This window comes from Etheostoma spectabile, chromosome 7, assembly GCF_008692095.1.
Source record: "Etheostoma spectabile isolate EspeVRDwgs_2016 chromosome 7, UIUC_Espe_1.0, whole genome shotgun sequence".
NCBI lineage: Eukaryota > Metazoa > Chordata > Actinopteri > Perciformes > Percidae > Etheostoma > Etheostoma spectabile.
Window position 1 is genome coordinate 3740468 of NC_045739.1, and position 11501 is coordinate 3751968.

An 11501-nucleotide genomic window follows, 5' to 3' on the forward strand; every position below is an offset into this window, starting at 1 on the left:
GCCCAAAAAAGAATCTAAAAGAAATGACACTGGAACAGTTTGGACATGCTTAAAGTCATTGAAAATAGTCATTTATTTCTCGTTCAGCTGTCTTATGTAATGCAGCAACAGCACAAACTGTAGCGTTGACCAACCCATCTTTTTAAACAAACATCACACTTCTTTTTTTTCTTTTTCTTTTTTTTTTTAACCAATACATTATTTATTGTTGCTCATAATATTTTGCTTTCGATATAATTCCTATGTTACAGGTACAATGTGCAATGCTGTATAAAAACAAAACATTTCTATTTAAACCCAAAGGATACTTGCTGTTCTACTAGCAACCACCACAGAAAAGTGCTCTATTCCTTATCTGGCTACCTCCCCAGTTATCTTAAAGGGTAAAAGGGACAGTTGAGGTTCTTATGAAGCTTATGAACATCATGAACTAAAGGAGTCCTTTTTGGTTCTTTACTTAAAGGGGAACTCCACTAATTTCACACATCAAGATTTTACAAGTTTTATGAAGCCTTTTTGTGGTTTCATACAACTAAACTGCCTTGTGATGTCACTTGAGGCATCATCAGTTGGGTCTGAAGACTACAATTTTGAAAATAAAAAAAATAATCTGGAGGTGTGGTGTTAAAAAGAAGTGAGATTACCAGGCCTCTTTAGCCCACCACTCCTCTCCTTAGCCTCAACCCTTGGAAAAAACTGTTGTTGGTCAAGTTGCACTGTGGGTAATGTAGGCGCCAGGTTTTGACAAGAAAGAAAAGTGTGGATTAAAGCAGACAGTATCTCTGGTTCTGCGGAGTCTGACAGTGTTGTAGGAGTGCAATGCTATATCGAAGGAGGACTCCTTTACTGAAGCACCAGTGTTTGTTGCTTAGATAGTACCTTGGTTACCAATGCTAGTGTATTCTATGAACACACGTATATCATACTAATAAAACAATCAAAAAGCCAACCATTTCAGAAACCGGTGGAGAAACACCGGCATACATACAATGGCAAAAGTGCATTTGGAGTGAACCCAAAGGTCTCCCATCCTATCACAAATTTGATAAGCTTAATAAAAAACCTCACTCATGTCTTAAGTGTATTTGAAACTCAGTAGTAGGAGGGTTAAAAAAAATAATATATTACCTACTGAGAATCCTAATTATGCATCATGATCGACGTCTTGGTGAGATTTTCATTCCATTTTTCTTTTTCTTGAGTGCTGACATTTATTGACAAAAACCCCAAAACAAAATAACTAAAGTAATACTTTCAGGATTAAAAAAGTGTAAACTTTCACAAAATATAAAACTGACACATTCGAACCGTAAATTATAAACATGTAGTCATGCATTTGTTCACAGGGCTGCATACAGTTTAGTCTTACATTTTTATCTTACAAATAAAATAAAGTTAGATATTTCTCATGTGTTATGTAATGGATATTTACATTATTATTCATTAGTACTTAATGCATTAGTGTGTGGAGTATCCTGGAGGATGCTCCCAAAGTGAGGATTAGAGTGTTTAAAGGACGAGTGTGGTATCTTGTGCGTGCGTGCGCGTCTGTGGAAGGGTTTTTGCTGAACCGAAGCAGTGGCTAAGGTTACCTTGGTAACTATTTTTGCTTAAAACAAAAACCCTTCTGAAATTAAATGACATTAATCTGATGTCACAAGCTGCCAGGATATCGGATGTCAGGTTATGACAAATGTCCTATGTCATCTGATGTAGGTTTGCCAGCCAACAAACTTATGAGACACCATAAGTCAACTTGTCATAGTCTGAGTGGTGTGGTAGGTGTGATCCCTCATGACAACAGTAATGTACTGCACTGACAGATTGGTGTACGCCTGTGATGGCAGCTGGAGGTCTTTGCTAGCGTCCAGTGATCTATGGAGGTCCTGTATGGGGCGCCTTTGGCGACCCCTGGTAGGGTTGAGATGGCGACACCCATGCTCCAGCACTGGGAGGACGACTGGGCTCTCCGCTACCGGACTGGTCCAGCTCAGCGCTGTCGCAGTCAGAGTCGTCACACACGGCCCGACTCTGAAGAGAGAAGCAGAAAACAATGTCATACATGACCTACAGCAGACATTAAGTGTTTTTGGCAGAATCCAGATCCTTTACTGGAGTAAAGGTACCTATACAACAATGTAAAAAAAAAGTGCAAGTAATGAAATCCTCAAGTATTCTAAGCAAAATGTCCTAATTACTAATGTAATCTTTCTGCCGTAAAATGTCCCCTATGACAGATACAATGCTACAGGGCCTTTCTGTGTGGAGTTTGCATGTCCTCCCCATGTTTGCGTGGGCTTCCTCCGGGTCCTCCTGTTTCCTTCCACCATAAAGATATGCATGCTGGGTAACTAGGGCTACAGCTGAAAATTAGGCGACACAGGCCAATTTACAGAAGTTTTGAATAATGTGCATTGTCCTCATGAATAAAAAAAATCTTAAAATATTATGTTAATAATATTATATATATGCTATTTGATTTTAAATACCACTGTAACAATATGTAAGCAGCATTTTATCCTCTTAAGGGTCACGAGGTAAATCTGAGGCGCCGCGAGATGATTCATGATTTAGAAAATTGGAAAAGACAAAGTTCTGCTATATACATTTCTTTTATTTTTTGGTCTTGTCTCTCCTTTTTTTTTTTAATTAACAGATAATTTTACCTCTTTAAGCCTCAAACTGTTATTTAAAGGAAACCATCGGAACAACTTTAGACATCTGAAATGTGTCAAAGGGCTCCAACCAGACACCGTTTCTTATAAGGGCTGAAAGGCTGTCTTTAACATTGCATTTTATTTAGAATAAAATGTACAATATCTATGATATATGAAATGGAAGTTGACAAAGTAACATAAAACAGATATACTCAAGTAGGGTGCCAGACCTTCACTATTACATGTACAGTACATATAACTACAGTACAGTTCTTGATTAACTGTACTTGGTTACTTTTGACCACTTTTTTTTAGGTAAGTGTTTTCACATCCGTTTAAGAAGATGACACAAACGGAAACATCTCTGTGGTGGAGCTGCTCTACCTCGTTGGGATTCTGCTCCACGTCCAGCTGAGGTTTGGCCTGTCCTAGCGCTCCGTCTCTCTCCGACAGGCCATCGGAAGTCTGAGCTGGATCAGTGTTGTCCGCCGGGATCTCGGACCCCTGAGAGAGGAGGTCGTCGCTGCGGTCGTCCAACCTGTCGTCTGTGTTGGTGCTGACCACGTCGGGGGTGCCACTGTGAGAGTGGTCAGTGGTGTGGCCCTCCTCGCCGTCCGACACCGACAGGTTCTCTGAGCTGAAGGTGGACACCGACTGGCACTTGGTGATGCTGGTCGGACGTCTGGAGAGATTAAAATAAAACACCAACAAAACCGGGTTTTAGTGATGTGAAAGAGTGACGCAAATTAAAAATGATTCAGATCAAATCTTTCAGAGAGCGGAAATCTTTTTGTGACAAAGGACAGCAAGTTACTCACCGTCTCCTTGGTAACTCAACCTCACTGTCAACTTCACCCTCCTCCTCTTCTGATGACACTCCACGCCTCTGTAGTCAAAAACAGGAAAGTGAAAATGATCAAAGCATTACCAGAGAAATACTGAGGAGTACGACCAGATGTCCGGCTCTGTACCTGTTTGCGTGTGATAGCTGCCCTGTACAGAATGGCTGAAGGAGTGAGGTGCTGACTCCCAATTCCCCCTGATGCCCCACGGGGCAACCTCACAGCACCGGCTCCCTCTTCTTTATCCTCCCCATCATGAGGCAGACGTGGAGATCCCAGGGACCCCCGCCCTGCCGCTGCACCCCTCCCACACGGTGAGTCTGGGCTGCTGGAGAAGGGGAACGACGCAGCATCCTCGCTCGGCGTGTCACTGCGTGGAGGGGTTTCTGTGAGATCATCTAGACCAGCTGCCCCTGCCTCTGATCCCCCTAGCCCTGCAGAGGCACTGAGGCTCCCCCCTCTCTCCAGCCCACCCACAGAGGGCTCCCCTTTCCCCTGCCCCTCTGCCTCTAGCGTGGTGCAGATGAGGTCGGGGCTGGAGGAGGACAGCTGCCTCTGCTGCTGCTCATGGCTGAGGCCCCGCAGGGCTGTGGAGGGCTCCAGGAGCTGCTTAGAGGTATTAGTGGTAGAACTGTTAGCCTGGGCAGTCGTGTCCCTATTGGGGGAGGACTGATTTGCCTTAAGTCCAGCCAGGTCCCCGCTGCTGCCCTTCCCGGGCTTTCGATGCCGGGTCTTTACCCTCCGAGACCGGCTGGGAGAAGTGGAGCTTCTGTTGGGGCAGGCTGGGATTGTGACTTGCATCACAGAGGAGTCCATTTTGGGAATGATTACCTCAGACTTGAGGATGTCTGGCCTAAAAGAGTAGGACGGATTAGTAAACAACTACAATCCACAAGCCTAATGAATATTCATATCAGCATCAGTTGTTTTTAATTAAATTATGACTAAAATAAGATATCTCACACCTCTTTCCCGAGGGCAGTTTCTGTGGGACATTTCTCTTCTTGATGAGTTTGTCCATAGAGTTGGAGGAGCTGCTCTGCCTAGAGCTGTGATGCTTAAACAAGCCTGGATACTTTTTATCCAAAGACTGCTCTCTCCTGGAAAGAAAAATACCAAAAGACACCAAAGCGTAAACGCATTACGGCGTAATAATTTGTAAAGGAGGTATACCCTGTGGCCATGGATTTATTTGTACCTCTGCAACTCTTTCTCTTTGAGCTCCAGCTGCAGCATGACAGCACTGAGCTCCATGTAAAGGTTGTTAGCCCTCTCCAGTTTGCGCTCATAGTGCTCGCGAATGTCCAAAGCATGCCTGTGAAGAAAAGAGGCTGCTGATGTCATTGTGCATCTGCATGAGAGACTCCAAATCCTCCACAACAGACTTGCACTCAAGGCACTTATTTCATCCGTGTGAGCGGACAAAAGAATGACACCGAGAAATGGGACAGAGTGAAAGTGGCCTCATACATGTCAACTAGCATGGTAAAAGGTACCACCAACCACTATGTGAGATATAAAAGTTTTTTAAAAAAAACAGACCTGAGCTCCTCTCTGCGTCGATTGATCAGTTCCTCGTCGAGTCGGTGGATACACGTACCCTCAGATTTGATCTTCTCAAAGTGCTGTTTCACCTCTTCTCGCCATTCAGCCTGATAAGAGCACAGTTCTGAGCTGACTTTTAAGACAACTTGTCTTTTGCATGGCAGTAAAAGTCGGATTAATGTGCAAGCATGTGTGGGCGTGCATGTGTATGTGTACACCTTGCCGTTTATTTAAATGTGTGATTTGTGTGTCTTTTGGTGCAGTCACAGATCTTCCATATTCAGACGGGGGACTCGGAAGTAGCAACCATACCTGAGACTTGAAGTATGTCTCTTGTGGAGTGGACAGCACATCAGCTGATGCTATATCCAGATGAAGAAGAATTTGACGGAAAGAGGGCCTATTCCTGGGCTTACAGTTCCTGCAAATCCAAGATGGGAAAGACAGCTGTGTACATTTACAGCGCTTCCCCATACATCTACACTCAACCCTTGCTTTCACTACTCTAATCTGCTCACATTCTACCTCTATTGTCCTCTCGTCCCCGAATGTTATTTTTCTTTCCTCCTCCATTTCTAGGTGTAACTCACCAGCACTGTCTGAGGAGGATCTTGAAGCCATCGGGGCAGCTCTCAGGAACGGGCAGCTGAAGACTGTTGTTTCCCACACCCCAGATGATGGCCGATGAGTCCACATCTTTGTAAGGGATCTCTCCGGTTAGCATCTCCCACAGCACCACTCCAAAGGACCTTAAAGGTAAGTCAAGCTTTATTCATTCAGGAAGGTCACAATCTCTTTAACAAAAGAGATCAGAGAAAGAATTAAGGATATATACATCACAACGAGACAGTTCAGTCACACAAAGCAGTCACCACACACACACACAACATATCAGTAAGCAAAACTTGAAATCCCTCAGCGGAACGGATGTCTTTAAAACACAAAAATAACAAACTATTAACTCACGATGCTGATACAGTATCTGCTCTCCTACTGTAGTGCAGTACATTAAAGATAATTGCTAAATTGCTGAACCGAGAAAAAACATCCTGGTGTATTTGTAAGCTAGAAAAGATGTCAATGTTCATCAGACTTACCAGATGTCCACCTTTTCCGACACTGGCTCATTCCGAATTACCTCAGGAGCCATCCAAGCTACGGTGCCGGCGAATGACATCTTGGTGCTCTTGTCACTTAGCTCCTTTGAGGTGCCAAAGTCGGAGATCTTTACGAGGTCATCATGTGTAATCAGCATGCTGCAAAGTAGAGATTACATGTAATTATACTGAATTTTTACATGGAAATAATAAGAAATCAGCCATTCAATTGTAGGTCTTGTTTTGGCTGAATTTCTCATTTAGCTAGCTGTGTTGAGTCTGTCCACTCACTTGGGGGACTTGAGGTCTCGATGGATGATTTTGTGGAGGTGTAGGTAGTTCATGCCACCTGCAATGCCCATGGACCAGTCAACCAGGAGGGAGGGAGTGATTTTACGACCGGCCCTCAGCACCTCGTACAGTTGGCCTTGGGCACAGTATTCCATCAAGATACAGTAACAAGGAGCCTGGGTGCACACGCCCCTGGAAGGAGGCACAGCAGTCAGATAACATAGCACAGGTGAACAAAAACAGGAAAGCACGAGAGATTTATGCAGGTTAAGGACATATGGATGTAGGACATCATGAGTTTCCTCACTTGAAAGTGATGATGTTGGGGTGTTTGAGTTTGCGGAGGTGTTTGATCTCGGTCTCTTTGATATCCCGGACTTTCTTTACAGCCACGTCGTCTCCGTGGAACTTGCCGAGGAAGACGGCCCCCTGTGCCCCGCTGCCCACCCACTGCAGGTCGGAGATTTCCTCAAAAGGAACCTCCCAGGATTCTAAACTCAGACCAACAAGTCCATAAAAAAAAACCACAATGAATAAATGGGAAAACATGAAGTGTTACACAGAATGAACACAAGCTTTGCTACAGAAGTTTTTCAGTAGCACACCTTTTTGTAATTACTTAATATATATCCATCGCACAATGCAAAGCCTCAAATTGTCAATATGCACTTCGGCCAGTTTGGGCAGGGGGGGTTGCTGAGCAAATGCTAGGTCCTTGCGCTGGCAGGACACAAATACATCTTACAAAGTGACAGCCATGTACAAGCAAATGTTATATTGATAACATATCCAGTAGAGCATTGCATTTCTATCCAGAGAGAAGAAAAAGAAGGAAGAAAACAACAATCCACTCATAGTCTGATCTGTCTGTCATCTGTCATACTGACACTACTTAAACCACTGTAAGAGTGCATGGTCACTAAATGGAGACAAGCTGGGCAGAATAAAAGAGACAGGCAGATCAATTCTTCATGAGGTCCACTGAAGTTCCGAGATCTCTGGAGATGCAGCGGAGGCAGATGTGCATGATGCTTCCCTCTGGCCAGCTGTGAAAACTCACTTTAGCTGATGACTGTGAATGCACCGGGCTGACAGACCCCTATGGCCGGGTTAACTCAGTTGGTAGAGCAGGCGCACACATGTAGAGGTTTGCTCCTCGATAAGGTGGCCGCAGGTTTGACTCCAACCTGCCGCCCTATGCTGCATGTCATTCCCACCCTATCTGTCTCCCCTTTCATGTCTTCATCTGTCTTGTGAAAATAAAGGCCTAAAATGCCCAAAAACTAACCTTTAAAAACTATACAAAAAATAATAATAATTAATTTAAAAAAAAATGTGTTCTAGTGTTTGAAAATAAAGTAAATTTACTCAAATACTGTACTTCAATTAAATTGAAGGTGCTTGTACTTGAGTATTTCTGTTTTCTGCTACTCTACAACTTCTACTCCACTACATTTCAGGAGAAGATATTGTAGTTTTTACTCTATAATATATATCTGACAGCTGTAGTTACAGTACTGGTTACTTTTCAGATAAAGATTTTGCATTAAAAAACACATGATAAGCTTATAAAATAGAGATTAAACCAATGATTCCTAACCTTTTTGTCTGATGACCCCTTACAGAAAGCAGCCTGTAGTTGTTATCACTGTCAGACATCTATAAGTTGCTCTAAACTAATCAGATGGTTCATTTAATTAATTGTTTGAGACGTCAAATCATTAAATATTTCAAAACAAAACAAAAACAAAACTCAGGTCTGAGAAAAGTCCAGAAAATGATTTCAAATTTGTGTAGAAGAATTACTTTCCCTTCTTCCTTATCCTTACCCCATTAATTGTCTCACGACCCCTCCGATTTATCTTGGGACCCTTTGAAGTGTGGGAACCACTCGATAAAACTACCTGACTGCTAATTGGGTAGATAAACTCTCCACCTCTACCAGCTACTTATGCATTGATGCCTCACTAACAATCTAATGATGAACTCAAGGCCGGCAGGCCAAATCCAGCCCCTCGCAAACTGGGATCCGACCCACATGTTAATTAAGGTTCACAATCAATTTTGGCCTGCCTAGTTTTTTGTCGATATTCTTTTCCATGTTTTTGGAGTATAGACGCTTTTTCCAGTGTTTTTGTTGCTTTTTTCTATGATGGCTGAGGAATCTTTTTCCTGACTTTTTTTAGGGCTTTATGTCGACTAAACTGTCAGTGAGAAGGCTGTATGAGACATGCAACAATACAGTCAAAGATTTTTGAATCTGTCGGTTAAATAAAAGAATGCCATTAAACTACATTTGTCTTGCCCTTGATGTGATTCTCATTTTCCAGTGGCCCTCAGTGAAATTAAGTTTGACAGTATTGTACAGTAACTGTACAATAATATATCAGTCACAGGTCCATTGTTTTCTGCAGAACGAGTACGTTCATGTGCATTTTGCTAATAATACTTGTTATACTGTGATTCAAAGTCATTGCAAAGATAACAGAGAAGTGCAACATTTACTGTCACTTACCTTCATGGCTATGTTTGTGTTCAGTGGAGTAGGCCTTTCCAATCATGGTCCAGACTGGTTTTAGGCAGCCAAACAGTCCCTCCAAAAAACCTCCACTTCCTGATTGTAGCCGAATGTTCTCCGACTGGCTCCGAACAGCACCAGCCTCTGGACTGTGCCCCGCTTCGGCCCCGCCACAACACTGGCAGGCCTCATGTTCATGTAGTTTTAGCACGCTGTTGTCAAAGTGGGCTGAGGTTCCATCACTGGGGGTGGGGCTGCTGCCGCCTGGCGCCCCCGGTCCACCAGTGTCGATGGAAAGCACGTTACGGAGGACACACTGTGTGGGGGTCAGGTCCGTTTCTGGGGTGCAGGCTGGGGTGTCTCCATCGAGTCTTCGATAGGGGGGTTCTGAGATGGGGGTGCTGAAGCCTGACAGGGAGGGGGAAGGGGCACGGGGCTCATGGATACAGGTCCCACTCATTAGGGGTTTCCCCAACACAGCAGGTTAGGGTGGATGGAGGATGGAAAGATGAGACGTAAGCCTGAAGGAGAAGATGTATGATAGGAAATGCATTAAAATGATCATCTTTAATTTAACCATATTCATCTTTAAATTAATAGTATGCTAAACAAGTGTAGATAAATGTCAGCACTGGGCAGCTCCATTTGCAGTGTGGAGCTGTCCAGTGCTGAAATAGATGCTCCTTACGTCTGCTCTCCTGTGATCTTTTAAGAAACGACTGGAGTTGGCACTTGTCTTTTATTCGAGCAATGCAAAACACCAAAACAGTGAAGTCGTGCTGTGAGTTGGCATCCAGCCAGTCCCCCAGTTTAACCACTCCATTCCCACAACCAGAGTCTGTCTGCACCATGCAGCAAAACCTCGTCTATGTGTCTATGAATGGGAACGCCAGCCTGCCCAGCGGAGCCATCACCCAGAGTGTAGATGGGCTTTATGAATGAATCTGCCAGAGGAGGTTGTGCAGTCCACAGCCCAGGCTGTCACCTGTTCTTTAACTGTCACTCTGAGGGCCATCGATGTCTGACAACATCAGAGCAAAGCTAATCAGCAGCTCCCATTTAACGTTTGTCATGAATCACATGAGAAGCATTGTGTGCCTCTGAAAAATATGACGAATTGCATAACCACCCATAGTATGGCTGTGTACGTCCGTCCGTCCGTCCGTCCGTGCGTGCGTGCGTGCGTGCCTGGATGTGTGAGAGAGCAACTGGGAAAGAGAGAGAGAGCACATGTACCCAATTCACCAGTTCCATGTCTTGCACTGCACCACTGCATGAGAAGAGCCACGACGAATGAACGAAATGGGAGCGTGAAAAAAATGGGCAACAAGCAGCGGGCCTGTGCGAAGGAGCAATGTGCGCATACAAACGCAGGAAGATCAATCTTTAAATAACCGAGGATGTGATGATGACACTCAGCAGCATCATTACCGACGTGCATGAATTGCAAGCCCGATGCCTACTATGGTCCATGCCAAGCGAAACTGCCGCAACGTCTCAACATGTACTCAACGTTGGCATCAACACAAATATTTCGTAATGTGAGCTTTCTCGCTGCACAAATATGATTTTCTAGCGTTCATCGACGATGATTCGTTTCTTGGCAGCAACAGTTCATTGGTGCAGTGTGAGCGGCGTGAACGCTACCGCACCAAGCAACGGCATCATACCTTAACGTCCTGTGATACCTGATTTCTTAGTCAATCAGCATTTAACCGTATAGTATGACATTCCCATACCTTTCTGCCTGGTTGATGCCGCGTTGTCAAGTGAAAGGGTGGGCTCGGATATCTATTTGTCGTTGATCATGAGCAAATCGTTGTTTTTTTCCCGTCCTGGCTGTCTGTTCTCCAGTCCCTATATCCACGAGTAACACGTTACTGGGATGAATCCCAACGGGCAAATTGTGTTATCAATAACCGGGGACCCGTGCAACGTGAGGCGCGCTGTTTTTTGGGGGGAGGGAGCTGTCTCCTTCCCAGTGCTGAATTGACGTCACGGAAATGCGAGATGCGCCGCGAGGGGGCGCTGCCACCTCTGCAAACACACACACACACACACACACACACACACACACACACACACACACACACACACACCAAAACACACACACACGAAATCCGTTTTCCATCATCACATCCATTATCTCCATTCCCAAAATGTGTCGATATAGACTTTGTTTTCATTCACTGATTATGATGTTTGAGCCGTGCTTCAACCATTATCATAATATGGTAACTTCCTGATGTGAAATTATTATTATCATTTTAATTCGGATACCCTGTGTCGGCTAGCATCCACACTGCAGCTGCTGATGTGTCCTTGAGCAAGACACACTGGATCCTCGCCAGCTCCAGGGAGACTGGTGTGCAACTGACCATGTGCTCTGCCCTTGTTTGGTTAGGAGGGAAACACAGCATCATTATCTTAATCTAAATCACGAATCAGATGTGTTTTTTTTAGGCATAGTTTGGTCAATAACATATGACAATAAACGGTTTATATGATGGAAATCCACGTGGAAACAACTCGATTTGTATTAGTTTAATTA

At 44.2% G+C, this 11501-nt stretch overlaps 1 protein-coding gene across 3 annotated transcripts; it reads right to left on the bottom strand.

The window, feature by feature from the left end:
• Positions 1 to 38: 38 nt before the first annotated feature.
• map3k12 (mitogen-activated protein kinase kinase kinase 12) lies at positions 39 to 10943 on the bottom strand. Of its 3 annotated transcripts, none has more exons than XM_032520028.1 (14): positions 10690 to 10943; positions 8948 to 9471; positions 6740 to 6923; positions 6433 to 6624; positions 6142 to 6300; positions 5635 to 5793; positions 5357 to 5465; positions 5042 to 5151; positions 4698 to 4814; positions 4465 to 4599; positions 3629 to 4352; positions 3476 to 3543; positions 3042 to 3339; positions 39 to 2031 (listed from the first exon to the last, which is right to left on the bottom strand). In XM_032520028.1, exons 2-14 carry the CDS (start codon positions 9408 to 9410, stop codon positions 1876 to 1878), a joined length of 2874 nt encoding a protein of 957 aa, XP_032375919.1. In that variant the 5' UTR covers positions 9411 to 9471; positions 10690 to 10943; the 3' UTR covers positions 39 to 1875. The 3 variants fall into 3 exon arrangements, with proteins under 3 accessions (XP_032375919.1, XP_032375917.1, XP_032375918.1); XM_032520026.1 differs by having other exon boundaries at positions 6740 to 6935; XM_032520027.1 differs by lacking the exon at positions 10690 to 10943 and having other exon boundaries at positions 6740 to 6935; positions 8948 to 9495.
• Between the last annotated feature and the right edge of the window lie 558 nt (positions 10944 to 11501).